The following is a 16,591-nucleotide window of genomic DNA, read 5'->3' on the forward strand; positions in this document are numbered from 1 at the left end:
TCTTCCGGGCCTCCATCTCCCCCTCGTTGCTGCCTTAACAGCCTAGCTGCCCCCAGGAGGGCAGGCAGAGCCGGGAGGGGCGCACCTGGGGGCGGCCCACCGGGAGAGGCAGGTGAGGCTCTCCGAGCATCCTCCCGAGCCTTGCCTCCGCGAAGCGGCGTCGGGCGCGGGAAGAGTCTGCAACGCCCCCTGGGCCTCCCAGCCCGGACCCCGGGATTGGCCCACCGCGCCCCGGGGGCGTGGGGGAAGGGGCGGGGCCGAGGCCGTCTGCTGGGGGAGGCAGCCTCTGGCTTCCCATTCCCGCGTGCTCGGACGGCCCCGCTCTTCGCTGCTCCCAGCACACCGCCGAGGTGAGCCCCGGGGCCGGCCCGGGGGGCGCGGGGAGGGGGGGCGGTGGGGCGCGGGGGCCCCGGGGCGCCCTCGTGGAGGCTGCGCGGGCCTCCACCTGCCGAGGGCCCGTACCCAGGCCGCTTCCATTCGCCTTCTCCTTAGACCGTGGCCTCTCCTCCTGGGAACATGAACGCAAGTGGCCCCGGCTACCCCATGGCGTCCCTCTACGTGGGCGACCTGCACCCCGACGTGACCGAGGCCATGCTGTACGAGAAGTTCTCGGCCGCGGGGCCCATCATGTCCATCCGCGTGTGCCGCGACGTGTCCACGCGCCGCTCCCTGGGTTATGCCTACATCAACTTCCAGCAGCCCGCCGACGGTGAGCCCGGGGGGGAGGCCCCAGGAGCCCATGCCTAGAGCCCCCGCCTTCCCGCCCTCGTTACTGGGGTGGGGGCAGCCAGCACGGCCCCCCCACATCCCCCCTCCCCACCCAACTCCCCACGTTCCAGGCCGGGCCCGGCCCGGAGCCTCGGAGCTGTGCCGTCCGTCCCAAGTGGCAGAGCCCAGGCACCACGTGTAGGGGCCCTGCTTGCTGGCTAGTCCGAGCCGGATCAGCGTTTCATTGGCTTGGTATCCCCCCGTGGGACGGGGACCTCCGAGGCCATGCGCCCCGATCCACGTGGTGAACGGCGTCTCGCTCCCACAGCGGTTCCAAGCGTGGCGGCCCGGCCCCTGAGACCAGACGGTCAAACCTCACCAGGGGTCCCCCTAGCCGATTGACTGCCTTTTCATTTCGGCATTTAAAAACTCAGGGGGCCCCCAAGAGGGGCCCTCCTTGGGAGGGAGGGAGGCCGGGAGGCGGGAGGGTTCTAACCCTCAGTCTCGTGGTCTGGGCCTGTGTGAGTGGCCACTTGTGCTCGTGGAAGCCCGCCGTAAAGGTGCCCTCCTCCGGGAGAAAAACCCCCGATCCTCCCCTGGGGAGGAGAGTTGCCTTTAGAACGCCGGGGGTTCAGGCCGGTGCCTTTGGGGCAGGGTGGGGCAGAACCTGGCCGGAGCGCCGCGGCCCCTCGGCCCATCGTCGGCCCTGGGAGCTTTGCGAGGCCGCTCCCTTCCTTCTCCCACGTGTTCCGGCAGGATCGGAGGAGGGGAAGCTTGTGAAGCGCGTACCCAGCACAGGGCCTGGTGCGCAGGCACCAGCACTGCCGTTACCAAAGATGATGACCACCTTTAGAGCAGCCCTGGGAGCTGGGTGCTCTTGTTATCCCCGTTTGTTCAGATAAGGAGAAAATAAGCGAGGTTCAGTGGCCCCTGGCCGCGCCTAAGGGAGCGTCCACCCCGCGTCCTGCCAGCCTTGGAGTGGGTGGTGGTGGATGGGTCTGGGAATTCCTGTGCCCTCAGCCCCTCAGGACAGCCCCTTGAAGGCTGCAGAGGGTTGGCAGGATTTCTCGTAGGTCATGGAATATTAGAGCCTAGAGAGCCCATGGAACATTAGGCATTGGGACAGACCTGAACGTAGGGAACTGGTGTTGGAAGGCAGTGATCTGCTGTCCTGTACTGAGTGCCTACTGTGTATACGTAGTACAGTTTGGTTTGGTTTTTTTAAGAGGAAAAGGGCTATGTCTTACCTCCTACCTCCCAAGGTTGTTTGGAGGATCAAATGAAATAATGATATTTTAAAGCACTTAGCACAGTGCTTGGCACATTGTAAGCGCTATATAAATGTTAGCTATTATTAATATTATCTTACCCATGAAGAGTGAGATGGAAATGACATCTTGGGAGGGAATAGGCCGACCTGAGACCAAATTGTGAAGTGCCTATGGCAGCCCCTGAGTCTCCTTGTTTGACTTATTTTAAATACCTTTGCCCACAGGATCAGTGCCTACATGTACTTTTCCCATTCCTATTTAAATTCCCTTCCACCTTCTAGAACATGCTCTCATCTTTTCCTTACACTGTAACTAGATTTCTAGAGTGTGTTAGAGTTTGCAAAACACTCTCCAAAATCCTTACAGCTAGGTAGTACAAGTAACATTACTCCCGTTTTACAGGTGAGGACACACACACGTTAAGTGTCTGAGGCAGGATTAAAGCTCTGTGCTCTTGTCCTATAGTCTTACTAAGGCCTATGATGACATGGTGATGTAGAAAGAAGAAAAACAAGGCTTTCTTTCTCTGGACCTTTGTTTCCTCCTCTCCAAAATCAGAGGATTGAACCTGATGATCTTTGAGATCTCTCCCATCTCTCATTCTACTTTCTGATGTTCCTTTTAGTTGTCTAGAGTGTGAATGTTAATGAGGCCTATTGGACTTGAGAACTGCCTTCTTCTGGGTTTCTCCACTCCTGAGCCTTGGGGGTGATTCTTGACCCTCTTATCTCAAGCAGAGGGAGTAGGCAAGTTCCCTGTAACTCCAAACCCTTTCCTCCCCGTTTAGCTGAACGAGCCTTGGACACCATGAACTTTGAGGTAATCAAGGGCAGGCCCATCCGTATCATGTGGTCCCAGCGGGATCCAGGGCTCCGGAAATCAGGAATTGGCAACATCTTTATCAAGAACTTGGATGATTCCATTGACAACAAAGCCTTGTATGACACCTTCTCTACCTTTGGGAACATCCTCTCTTGTAAGGTGGGTTCTAGGTTCTGAGGACATTAGCTGTTGCTTCATGTTACCCTAACAGTAAATGGCAGGAATGGGTGTTGGGGCCCCCAGGCACCCATTGGACTGGAATCTTGGAGAGGAGTGGCCCTGGGGGGACTTGGGCATTTGACCTGTCGGGTTGGTGGGAGGGAAGGGATAAAACTTAGCCAGTTTGGTTGACTTTGGGGAAATTAGTCTGATCCTCTAACTAAGTATCAGGCCTGGCCCTTCCCCTGGTTAGCTTTGTGACCTTCCCCTGATTAACTTTTTTTCTTTCTCTTAAGGCATGAGATTAGATGATCTTGACATAACTCTACCATTCTGTGTTATTCTGAACATTTCCAGTTCTAAATTTCTTTTAGAATATTCTAATATTCAGGTAGCTCTCAAGTTGATTACCACTTAATTATTCATTGAGATTTGGAGACACCTTTTTAGAGGACAGCTTTTAAAGGGTGCATTTAATTCCATCAACAAACAGCAGGTTCTTTTATTTGATGCATCTTTCTGTCAGTTGTGTAAGGTTTACAGTGTCTGCTAAAGAAAATAGCCCCCACCGACCGCTGCCCCCTTCTCCTTTTGATAGGGATTCTGCTGAAAGCTTTATTGTGATGGGAAGGTAGCACATGGGTCAGTGATCACTGACCAGTGTCCTCCATTGCCTTTTTTTTTTTTTAAGTTGCAGTATCATTTATGGTTTCCTGCATTTTCAGAATTGTTAGCTCCCACCCAAGTTTCTGATCTATTCCAGTTCTTACTGCCTAGTCAGGGGTGGGGAACGTGCAGCCTCAAGGCCACTTGTGGTCTTCTAGATCCTTGGCCTTTTGACTGAGTCCAAGTTTTACAGAACCAATCTTTTTATTAAGAGGATTGGTTCTGTGAAGTTTGAATTCAGTCAGAGGGCCATACTTGAGGAAATAGAGGGCCCTGTGTGGCCTGGGGGATGAGTTTTCTGCCCCTGACCTAGGTCATCTTAAAGTATTTACTCACCCAGCATCTTCATGGAAGTGGGGGACTCTGGCTATGGAATACTGCATAGAATGTCTGACTTTTTTGATAACTGTTTTGCTGTTAATAAATTTTGCTGAACTGTTTTTCCCCCCTTTTTTTTATGCTTTGTTATAAGGGGCAGCTCTCTGGGAGGAGAGGAGAGGGTTACATTGGAAAATGCAGGTGAAAGACAAAAAGTATGAGAATTTGTTTGTAAAAATCATTTAAGTACCTGCTACATGCCGGGCACTGGGGATCCAAAAATGAAATGGTTTCTCCCCTTAAGGAACTTAATATTTCTACTGGGAAGAAACAGCACATACGTAGAAGAGTAAATACTACATACACACACATGTAAGATAATATATTTACATATATCTGTTACACATATGTAAGTATATGTTCTATATTATATGTATTACATTCTGTGTGTACATAGATGAGTAAATACAACACATTTTACATATAAATATAAAATATACACAATATATTTACATCTATATATAAAAATGTAATATTTACTCATCTATGTACACATAATGTACTACACATGTATGTGTGGTACATATAACATGTGGGTATATATCCTATATGCATTACATATGTATAAGAACATGTATTGTATCTACTATCACACGTGTGTGTGGAGAGACTGCACGTGTGCTTGTTTAGATGCATAGGGATAGAGGATCATGTCACTATCCAATATCTACCAAGTAGTCAGGTTGGCTGGAATCATAAGATCATGAATTCAGAGCTTGAAGGAACCTTAGAGGTTATCTCTTCCAACCAAACTAAGTGGCACAGTAGGTAAAAGGCCTGGAGTCAGGATAGCTGAGTTCAAAACCAGCCTCAGGCACCTACTAGCTTTGTCACCCTGATTAAGTCTGTTTGCCTCAGTGTCTTCATTTGAAAAGTGAGAGTGACAGTAGCACCTACCTGCTGGTGTTGTTGTGAGGTTCAAATGAGATAGTACTTGTAAAGAGCTTAGTACGACACCTGGCACATAGTAGGCATTTTAAATAAATGCTTGTTTCTCCTCCTTCCCCCTCCCCTTATCTTTTTATCTGTAAGAGGAGGAAACTGAGGCTTGGCAAGGTTACACGTGTAGGTGGTCAATAACAGTCAGGATTTGAACCCAGATCCTCCCAGCTCTTCTACGATCAAAGACTCCCTGAGACTTGAGAGGGTAGAATGGAACTAGTCTGAAGGACAGTGACATGGTTAGACTGGTCTTTGGAGAATAACTAGTTTGGCAGCTGTGTGGAGGAGAGGAGAGGAGAGGAACTGGAAATGGGCCACTGCAGAGGTCCACTCGAGAGGTGCTGGCAGCCTGGTGGCTGTTGGTAGAAAGAAGGGGAGGATGCTAGAGGTGGGATTGATTTAAAAAAATAGTCACAGCAAGTGATAGATCTGGTCCTTTTATTTTTTCTTCTGCTTGCTGTCCTTCCACTTTTCTTACTAAGTTCTCTTAGGGTGATACGGCTCAATTGTAAGGTTCCAGATTTCTGCAGACTTACTTTCCCTTGCCCTATTTACTGTTAAAACAGCAGACATAAGACTGTGAGCTTCAGTCTTTTTTCATAAAATTTTGTGAATGGGTTTATTTCCAAGCCAGTGCATTCTTGGTTGTCCTGTTTCTGCTTGATGAAGAGGTCAGGAATTGACTGCGGTTATTTCTGGGCTCTTTTGACTTTCTTTTCTATATGTTGTTCAGCGTTCTGTAGGATCAGTGCAGACCATTTCTTTTATTATATATTAGCATCAGTAGCTAAGTAAATCAGATTGGAACTAATGTCATTTACTTACTGTATTTTCTCATCTTTATCCTTTTATTTTTGGCATAAATTCTGGCCTCTCCTCCAAAAAATTAATGTACTTAATTGATATAGAAAAGACCTTCATGTGGGCTACCCTGTGGTAGCCTGTCAAGATAACAGTCAGTTCCATGTAGTGTTTGGTGTTTGCCATGTCCAACCTCTTCTGACTCTTTCAAAAAGAATTCATGATAAATAAGTGAAAAGTGTCTGGAATAAGCTACAGATGTTAGGTAGATCTTATTTCTTAATCCCAAACCATGCTTTACAACATTTGTCCCTGAAAAAGCCTGGCTTAGCTTTGAAGTTAGAGTAATAGCATATATGTTGACTTGGAAGATCTTATCAAGTGCTTCAAATAATTTCTCTAGTTAGCACGTAGATGGTACAGTGTAGAGTGCTAGTCTTGGAGTCAGGAAGACCCAAGTTTAAATCCAGACTTGGAAATGGGCAACCCCTCTGCATGCACAAGTTCATTTTATCCAGCAGATGGCCCCTTCTGTTATCACTACTGTCTCATCTTCAGTCTCTTCCTATCTTCTGAGTACCTGAGAATAGCTCAGCTGATATGGGGGCCAGACAAGTGTCACAGGAGTTTAGGAAATACGTGATCAGAAAAGGATGCAGATTGGTCATTTCTGAGAGTGATAGTTAATAGATGGCATGATGGCTCAGGTATCACATTAGTGCCCATGTCATGGTAAAAACACTTAGAAGAAAGTCTCCCATGTGTTGGGTAGATCTTTGATGGAGAATTTGCAGTCAGAACTAAATGGGATGAGAAAGTGCATGTGAGTTTGAGCCTGCACAGCTGGAAGGACTCAATAAATGTCACTGAAATGAGGGATCCATTGAAAGGGTTATCCTTGGTCTTTGAAGAAATTAAAGACTCAATGAAAAGTCCTTTCTCTATGCCCATCTCAGTGTTGTGCACTGTGGAAAGCACTTTCCTTTTTCCTGGGAGATCCTGGTCAAGGAGGAGAGAAAACACCTACACAAGTTAAAATATAAGGAGTAATAGGAAATTGTGTGTTGAGTACCACATGAACAGGAATGCTGAAGAATGTGACCTTTATCCTGTAGGCAATGGGAAGTCACTGCTGATTTCAGGGCAGGATAGTCATGGGATAAAAGTGGTAACCCAAAAATTAATTGGGTGACATCTGCAGCTCAAACCCTACTTTCTTCAGGAAACTGTTCTCAGATCCCCTAGGTTGCTAGAGTATTCCACTATGACGGGTGGGGAACCTTTGTTTTAGAGGTCATGTGTGACCCTCTAGGTCCTCAAGTGAGGTCCTTTAACTGATTCCAAACTTCACAGAACAAATCTGCTTAATAAAAGGATTTGTTCTTGGAGTCAGTCAAAAGGACCTATGAGATTACCTTTTATCCTAACCGAGTCTTATCTTCTACTTACCTAGCTGTTTACATAATATCTCCCTCATTAGTCTATAAACACTTCCTGGTGTGGTCATTCAACCTGTAAGCCCTCTAAGAGGAGGTTGAGGTTAGTGGATCGCTTGAGTGTGGGAGTTAAAACTGAAGTGGGATTAGAGTCTTCCAGACGTCTGCATTAAGTCTAGCATCAATATGGTGGTGCCCTGACCATGGCACTGTTCTGGCTAAGGAAGTCCAGGCTGTCTAAGGAAGGGCAGATTGGCCCAGGATAAAAAAGAAGTGGGTCAGAGCTTCTCTGTGGATCAGCGCTTCTCTGTGGACCAGCAGCGGGGTCAGTCTCATAAGGAGGCACCTAATTTTTCTGAGGTACTGCTTTTATCCCATGACTATCCTGTTTCTAAAATCTGTAGTGACTTTCCATTGCCTATAGGATAAGGGACCACTGCACTTTTATTCCAGGCAAGATAAAGATAAACTCAGTCTCTTAACTCCCTCTCCGCTGTTGGACAAGGACTATTTTTGCCTTTCTTTGTATTTTGAAATAATGCTTAGTACAGTGCTTGCATCTCATTTTCCCTAGCTGTCCCCCATGTCTGAAATTCTCTCCCTCATTTTTATTGAGAGCTTAATAAATGTTTGTTGACTGATTAGGGGCAGAGAAGATGACCATTGTAGAAAGGCTTGAATGATAGCACATTTTTATAGCATCCCAAAGCACAGCCATCCTTGATCCCTGCAATATCCCTATTATGCAGTTAGATGAAGAAACAGGCTCAGAGGGTAGATGATTTTAATCAGGGTTATACAAGTCATTGGTAAAGCCAGAATGAGATTATGAGTTGGACTCCTGATTCAGGAATGACTTCGTTTTCAAACTGGATTTAGGATAGGGGAGTGGAAATGGAAAGAGAAATGGATGGATGTGAGGTTATACTGTGAGTGGCCCATGGGTGCGAGTAATGCTCTGGGCTGAGTTTTCTTCCCTCCATGCTCCCTGTGCCACCCCTTACTCCCTTTGGCAGGTGGCATATGATGAGAATGGCTCCCGAGGATTTGGCTTTGTTCACTTTGAGACCGAGGACGCTGCAAATCAAGCAATCAGCACTATGAATGGGATGCTACTTAATGACCGGAAAGTGTAAGTAGCCCTTGGGGGAAGAGTGGCAATGCTGAGGGTACAGAGGGAAAAAGCTGACATTGTGGCCTAGCAAAGCTGGAATTGGAACCTGTTCCTATCCCTGGATTTCTGGTTGGGGTTTCTTCCCACAAAACCAAGCTTGGATGTTGAAAGGAGATGAGCACATCCTATCCATGGCATGGAATCTTCAGTTGCAGGCCTTCTCCCCACTGCCTGTGAAACAAGGAGCCTCTAGGGGATTTAGAGGGTGAGTATGAGACTAAGACTCTCCTCTGGCCTGTGTGAGACCCTCCAAGGATATTCTTCAGAGAGAGTTCACATTTCTAGAGTATTTTTATCTCTCCCCAAACCTTCCTTCTCCCTAAATTCCCTGTTAGAGTCAAGGGTACCAGCATCCTCCCACCTAACTCAGTTTGAAATCTAAATGCTGTCCTTAACTCCTGAGTACTGCTCCCCTCCCCTCATCTAATCAATTGCCAAATCCTGTCATTTCTACCTTTGTAACATCTCTCCTTTGTTGATCCCCTCCTTCTGCTGACACTGACACGATGCTGATCCTGGTCCAGGTCCTTACCACCTTACTCCTGGACTGTTGGCAGTAGACTGCTAGTTGGTTTCCCTGCCTCAAGTCTCTCCCCCATCTGGTCCATCTTCCACTCAGAAGTCAAATTGATCTCCCACAAGTGCAAGTCTGACCACGCTGTCCCATCCTCTCCTTTTCACTTATTTCCAGTGACTTTCTGTTAACCTCCAGAATCAAATATAAAATCCTCTAGTTTTTAAAACTCTTCTGTCACCTGGTCCAGTTTTTCAGACAAGACTGTTTTCCAACTGGGGCATTTTCCCTGGCTGTCCCCCATGCTTGGAATGCTCTCCCTCCTCATTTCCTCCTCCTGGCTTTCCTGGCTTCCTTCAAGTGTGAATTGAAGTCCTCACTTCCAAAAAAACCTTTCTCTGGCATCCTTAATCTTAGTGATTTCCCTCTGTGATTATCTCCAATTCACCCTGTGTGTATCCTGTTAGTACAGTATTTGCATGTTATCTCCCTCATTAGACTATAAACTTCCTGAGGGCAGGGACTGTTTGTTTCTTACTCTTTTTTCAGAGAAGTCTCTGATACATTTTTTATTTAGTTATTTGAGACTCCTCATGACACCATTTGGGGTTTTCTTGGCAAAGATGCTGGAGTGATTTGCTATGTCTTTCTTCAGCTCATTTTACAGTTGAGGAAACTTGAGGCAGACAGGGTTAAGTGACTTGGCCAGGGTCACCCAGCTAGTAAGTGTCTGAGGTCAGATTTGAACTTTTGACTCCAGGCCCTATGTCCACTTTACCACCTAGCTGCCTGGTACATAGTAGGCCTTTAAAAATACTAGTTGACTGACAGATTTTAAGGTTTAATTCATAAAGAGTTTTTTTCATAATTAGACTATGAGAATAGATATGTATTAGTCCCAATATTACAGATGTGAAAACTAAAGCTTAGAGAGTAAGTATCAGAGCTTGCTTTTGAACCCAGTTCTCCTGATTGCAAATCCAGGGCTCTCTTTACTATGTCACACTGCTCCTCAAGTAGCCTAGTGTAATGGGGAGGTAAAGGATATATATAAAAGGGGTGATGTGAAAAGTTAGTGATAGTACAATGTGGGCGAGGGGGCAGGGGGTGGATAAGAAATGTACTGGTAAAAATTTAACATCAGACTCTCAAAAAAAAAAAAAAGGAAGAAAGAAATGTATACTTGATACACTTTTAACTTTAATCTGCATTATTACCAATTTTCCTTTTGCTTTCTTAAGTCTAGACATTGAACAAAACAATAAATCAAATGCTGATATGTAATATGTGCTGATTTCTGAGATGTAAACTGAACATTTAATAGTTGCCTCTTGAGAGCTGGTATCAGTGGGCCCCAGCGCACCCCTGGAGTGGACCTTCTGGCTGAGGGCAATTAGACAAGGCTTTATGGAAGAAGGACTATTTTGGCTGAGCCTTAAAGGAGAGGGAATAATGGATATGGGGGGGTGGAATAAGGAAGTACATACCAGGTATTTTAAGAACTCATTGAATTTGCTTTTAACCCCTGTGGATTCCATGCCAAGGAAGCACCTGAATCCTTTTGTCCAGTGGATCAGGTGACATTTTAGTAGAAGATTGGCAGAAGAGGAGTGAGGGATGTTATGAGGCAGAGGGACAAGGCTGGAAAATGGGGAGGAATTATATAGGTCCAAGCTTTTGGGGCAGGCAGAGCTGACTTTGAGGATTTCCTCTTGACAGTTTCGTGGGTCACTTCAAGTCTCGGCAGGAACGGGAGGCAGAACTGGGGGCACGAGTATTGGAGTTCACCAACATCTATGTCAAGAACTTCAAGGAAAATGTGGATGATCGGTGCCTTCAGGAAATCTTCTCCCAGTTTGGTAAGAGCCTGGGACTGACTGGACAGTGGGGAGGTCTCTGGGGCCTCCCAGTCCATGGAGCCTGACTCCCTATTACCCATTTTCAGGAAAGACTCTAAGTGTGAAGGTGATGGTCGATGAAAATGGCCATTCCAGAGGCTTTGGCTTTGTCAACTTTGAGAAGCATGAGGAAGCACAGAAGGTGAGGAGCTTCCTTGCTTCGGTTGGGATGGGGGAAGGAGTAGAAAGAGGAGGTCCCCATTGGGGCTCCCTGATGAGGAGGTCTAGAAGATACAAGTATTGGATGCTCAGCCTGCATTTTCTTTTGAGAGATGATGAACTTGGCAATTGTTCCATTGTGACCACTGATAAAGCCTAGGGGTCTCTCCCCCCATATTCCATATCCTCTACCTTGGCTTCTGTAGATTTCTGGAATATCAGATGGATAGCACCTTAGAACCTTGAATGGCAGAGCTGGAAATCTAGTCCTATCATTCTCACTGTAAGGAATTCTCAGTATGAAAATGTCCTCCAAGTATGGGACAGTGGAAAGAGCACTGGAGTCCTAAGATCTGAGTTCAGATCCCACCTCTGATGTTTACTCAACAGTGCAAGTTTGAACAGTTTCCTCTTCTGTATAATGAAGGCCTCTGGAGGTGTTCCTTTAACTCTCACACTGTGAGCCTATGAATTCACCTGCAAACTAGGGTTCTAGAAAGTTGCCTGAGGGCCTTGAAGTCAAATCACTAGGCTGTGCTTACCCTGTTCTTCCTGACTTACAGGCCTGCTCCCTCTATCTACAGTGTCCCATGGCCTCTCAGAGAGATTATGACTGAGTTGGTGATGGAGCTGGGACTAGACCCTAGGTCTCCTGACTTCTTGGCTCACCATGCTTACTCTGCCATAGCTGCTTCCCCAGTAGTATGGAAGCCAACGTGGATATACTCTTGCCTCCCTTTTTCCAGGAAGGATTTAAGCAGGAACATGGAGAAGGTGTTGTTATGACTCAGTTCCTAGGTACTGACCACTTTCTCTTCTGTAGGCTGTGAGTAGCATGAATGGGAAGGAGTTCGGGGGTCGTGTCCTGTATGTTGGACGGGCCCAGAAGAAGACAGAGAGGCAGAGTGAGCTGAAGCGTAGATTTGAACAGATGAAGCAGGAGAGAGTGAACCGCTGCCAGGTGAGGGGACACTGCACAAAGGAGAGGACTTGACCAAAAATGATGGAGAAAGATTTGTAGAAAGGATAACTTGGAACTACTTGGACAAGAGTGTGCCTTGGCCTGGGAGACATAGCCCAAGAAATGTGTGATTGCCTTTTCTTCTTTAGTGTAGATGCAGTGGGTTGGTGGTTGGGAGAATATTGTAATTGTAGGGAGAGGACTTGGGCAGACTGACCAGATAGTGGAGTACTGAGAAGCAGCCCAGCAAGGACATCAAGAAGTCAGTCAGTTTGCATGCTTGGAATTGTCAGCACCCTACTTTTAACCTAACAGGTGTACCAGTCACCTTTCACTGCTCATGATGATGATGATAACTGGCTTTTATATGGCACTTTAAGATTTGCAAAGTGCTTTACAAATAACATCATAACAATTCTCCAAGGTAGGTGCAATTATCATCCCCCTTTTAAAGATGAGGAAGCTGAGACAGAGAAGTTAAATGACTTACTCAGAGTTACAGCTGGTAAGTATCTGAGGCTAGATTTGAACCTCAGGTCTTCCCTTTATACACTGCACTGCCTAAGCAAAAAAAAAAACTACCCATGAAGATATGTTGGAAAAAATGACTAGGGGTTAAAAAAATGAAAGGAACCAAAACTCATCAACAAGCAATTTATTAGGCACCAGTTGTATGCACTGGAACTATAAACACAAAAAGTGAAAATAATTCTTGCCCTCAGGAAGCTTACGTTTCTGGTAGGGAGGGAGCACACTCACAGATAAGGAAATCCTGACAAAGTAAATAATTGCAGGAGAGAAGGGAATGAGGAAAGGCATCTTTCCTTGGAGAAAGGAGAACTGAGCTGAGCTTTAAAGGGAGTTAGGGGTTTCAGAAAGGGGTGAGAAGTTGAGAGTGGTGTCATGGGTCAGGGAGCAGCAGAGCAGGCCGATCTGGTGGAGTGTGGAGTATGTGAGAGAGTAATGTGTCTAGATAAAATAGACTGAAGAGGTTCAAAAGCCAAACAGCGATTTGTATTTTCCTTGTGTGTGTTATATGTATAATGGCAATGGGGAGCCACTGAAGCCTTTTGAGGGCAATGTTGTGATTAGGCCTGTGCTTTCAACATATCAACCTCACCACAGTGTGAAGGTGAGGGACTAGATGGGTGTAGGGAGACCATGAGGAGATACTGCAGCGATCTAGACAACTGGGGCCTGAGCTCACATGGTAACTCTATGAATAGGAAAGAAAAGATGAGTTTTAGATTACTCAGAAGTCTCATACTTAAACATGTTTTGAATAATTTCTTCGAGAAGAAACTGAATGTGGTGAGCATCAAATAGTATTAATTAAAAAATGAGAGAAATGAACTATATCTTAAAAGAAAATAATTGATTAGTTTATGTGAGATTCATCTTAGAATCAGTTGCTTTAATGCGATTATATCATTGGCAACAAAGGTCAAAATCAGTACTTAATTAGAAAAAAGTATAGCAGGAAGTTAGAACAGCTTCACCCTGGCCTATTGGTTTTTTTGAAATGGGAAATGGATGAAAGAAAAGACTTGGACTTTGATAATCACTCTTTACTATAAAACTCTGTTATATGAGTATCAGAAGTTTCCCCAGTGATACCAAGAAGTGCCTTGAAACCCAGACCTTGGTCAACAAAGACCCTGTCTCTTCCCCCAACAGAAAGACATGGTGGACAAGAGCAAAAGAAATTTGGGAGCTCATCCACAGAATTTGGCAAGATTAGTTTGGTGGAAGATAATGCTTAATATCTCCTCACAAATTAGCCAAGAGCAGTGTGGGAGGAAGATGCCTGTCTGTGGAAGGCTGGACTCTCCCTAAAGCATTCCAGTGAAAACTGTAAGGAAGACAGCAGGTGTACAGCAACAGGTACAGCTCTGCCAACTGGTCAGTGACCCTTATTTTGGTCAGTAACAGAGGACCCAATACATTTCAGCTCCTCAATGCTTATATGAAGAAGCCTGGAAGATAACTAAAAGAATTAATTCAGGAAGAGTCCAGTCCAAGTACATGGACTGGACAGTCCATGCTGGAGATGATTTTGAAAACTCTGAGGGATCAGCTTTCAAAATATCTGAGGAAGGGAAGATAGGGAATGTTTGGGGTAAGAAGAAGCATGATGTGCACCCAAAAAGTAATTAGTATATGCCCCAAAAAGTGATGGAACAAACATCAATTGTTAACTTTGTTGATCTCTTTGTAGACATTTTTACGTGGTACTTTTGTGATCTGCTATTTATAATCATGAAAAAATGCTCTAAATCATCATTGATGAGAGATGCAATTAAAACAACTCTGAGGTGTACCATGTCATACCAATCAGATTGGCTAATATTATAGAAAAGGAAAATGATAAATGTTGGAGAAGATGTAGGAAAATTGGAACATTAATGCATTGTTGGTAGAATTGTGAACTGATCCAACCATTCTGGAGAGTGATTTGTAACTATCTCCAAAGGGCAACCAAACTACATACCCTTTGATTCTGTTGTGTTCCCCAAAAGATCATGAAAAAGAAAAAGGACCACATGTACAAAAATATTTATAGCAGCTCTTTGTGTGGTGGCAAAGAATTGGAAATTGAGGGGATGCTAATTAATTGGGGAATGGCTGAACAAGTTATAGTATATGAATGTAATGGAATACTATTGTACTATAAGAAGTGATGAACAGGCAGATTTCAGAAAAACCTGGAAAGACTTACATAGACTGATGTTGAGTGAAGTGAGCAGAACCAGGAGAACATTGTACACAGCAACAGCAACGTTGTGCAGTGATTAACCATGACTGATTTAGCTCTTGTCAGCAATACAGTGATCCAAGACTGTTCCAAATGACTCATGATGGAAAATACTAAGCACATCCAGAGAGAGAACTATGGAGTCTGAATGCAGATCGAAGCAGACTATTTTCACTTTTTTGTTTTTTCTTTTCCCGTGGTTTTTACCTTTTCTGATTCTTCTCTCACAATATGACTAATGTTTAACGTGTAATGGGTATAACATGATTATACATATATAACCTATATTAGATTGCTTGCTGTCTTGGTGGGGGAGGAGAGGAGAAAGAAAAATTTCGCACTCAGAATTTTACAAAAATGAATGTTGAAAACTAACTTTACATGTAATTGGGGGGAAAAGATAAAACAAAACAAAAAAAGCCACAAGAAGAAAAACAAAAAACTGAAAGGAGTGTGTTTTGATCTGCCTTCAGACCCCACAATTGTTTCTCTGGATGTGGACAGCATTTTCCACCCAGAGTTTCACTGCATTGCTGAGAAGAGCTACTTCTGTCGTAGTTGATCACTGCACAGTGTTGTCACTGTGTACAATATTTTCCTGGTTCTGTACAGACACTTTTCTACAGCAGGTTACATCTTTAGTCAAACAATTGGTTGAAAGATAAGAGAATGATGTCTTTGATTACAGAAAAGTATTTCATTCAGCTATGCAAAATAGCCCCCAAAGCTCTCCTCCATTAAGGTGATACAAGAGTCCATAGTCTCTGCAACCACAGAGAGAAAGAGAGAGATAGCTGTTCGCTGGCCAGCAAAGCGTAAAACAGATGTGAAGTACTGTCATGGAGACTGTCCAAGGAACTGGCCAAATTGAAAAAGACTTCCATGGAAAAATGGTGAGATCTTCCAGATGCTCCTGTTTGTGGATGACATTGATCTGATTGCCTCAAGCCCCAGAATCCCATAGGGGCTCCTTAATGAGACCTGTGAGCCCCCCAAGTACATGGAAAAACCCAAATGGATGTAGAGGGCCTATGGTCTAAATGAAGAATGATGAGTTGGTTGCATCAGTCTACCTCATAGATAGGCCTTGGAGTTGGAGGGTGAGCTGGATTCAGAGTAAGAGCAGAGAATATTTTATTTTGGGAATTCTATAATGCTTCCAAAGATCCCAAATTGCCACAGAAACTTTTTTTTGACACCAGTATTCTCTTGGTCATGGACACTGTGTGACTGTAAATCATGGACCACTAATCTTCCCCCAAAATCAAAATTTTGGATGACCCAGAGTATTGCAGAGAAATGCACAGTGGACATAAATAGCCCCCATAGCATGTTTCCAGGAATGACTTGGGTACAAGAAATGATATGAGGTCTTTCTTCTAGGAAATAGAAGATAAACCAGTCACATAGTGATATTGAGATTCACCTGATGGTCCACTCAGGAGCTACCTTGTAAATGTAATGTTAAAATAAATACCTGGAGGAAAGCTTCCATCCAGCATGTCAGGTTCCCGCTTTGTGGAGAACATATGACATAGTATGGACAGATCACATTTTGTACCATTGGGGAGAATTCCCCACTTGTACCAATGAGGCCACAAATCAGTTGAGTTGTACCTCTCTCGCTTTTTGCTCATTCTCCAAACCACCCAGTGTATGGTCTGCCTGAGTGAGGAGTAAGGGGGTAGGAGAACTCTAGATAAGAAGTCATGGGCTTTGGATCTGGACAAACCATTATCTCTGGGCCTGAGTTTTATGCATGGCAATATGAGGTGATTCGGACTGGATGATTTCCAAGATTGCTTCCCTAAGAGAGGGACCACCTTTGTCCTGGTGGTGCAGAAAGTCCAGGTACAGAAGTCCGAGGGCTCAATCAGAGAATCTTTCCATGGCACATCTGGTTCTGATAGATGCACAGATCTACCCACCAGGACTGTGTATATAGTT

At 45.0% G+C, this 16,591-nt stretch overlaps 1 protein-coding gene across 6 annotated transcripts in view; it reads left to right on the forward strand.

The window, feature by feature from the left end:
- The first annotated feature begins 246 nt into the window (after positions 1–246).
- The window catches only part of PABPC1L (poly(A) binding protein cytoplasmic 1 like), a 29,083-nt gene continuing 12,738 nt past the window's right edge, over positions 247–16,591 (forward strand). For all 6 annotated transcript variants that reach the window (XR_011972380.1, XR_011972381.1, XM_072633691.1 and 3 more), the window contains exons 1-7: positions 247–350; positions 493–709; positions 2,767–2,960; positions 8,200–8,315; positions 10,591–10,730; positions 10,817–10,911; positions 11,752–11,889. Coding sequence is in view for 4 of the 6 variants with exons in the window: in XM_072633691.1 (XP_072489792.1) it covers positions 517–709; positions 2,767–2,960; positions 8,200–8,315; positions 10,591–10,730; positions 10,817–10,911; positions 11,752–11,889 (876 nt within the window). In the remaining 2 variants the exon portion in view is untranslated. The remainder of the gene's footprint in view (positions 351–492; positions 710–2,766; positions 2,961–8,199; positions 8,316–10,590; positions 10,731–10,816; positions 10,912–11,751; positions 11,890–16,591) is intronic.

This window comes from Notamacropus eugenii, chromosome 1, assembly GCF_028372415.1.
Source record: "Notamacropus eugenii isolate mMacEug1 chromosome 1, mMacEug1.pri_v2, whole genome shotgun sequence".
Taxonomy (NCBI): Eukaryota; Metazoa; Chordata; class Mammalia; order Diprotodontia; family Macropodidae; genus Notamacropus; species Notamacropus eugenii.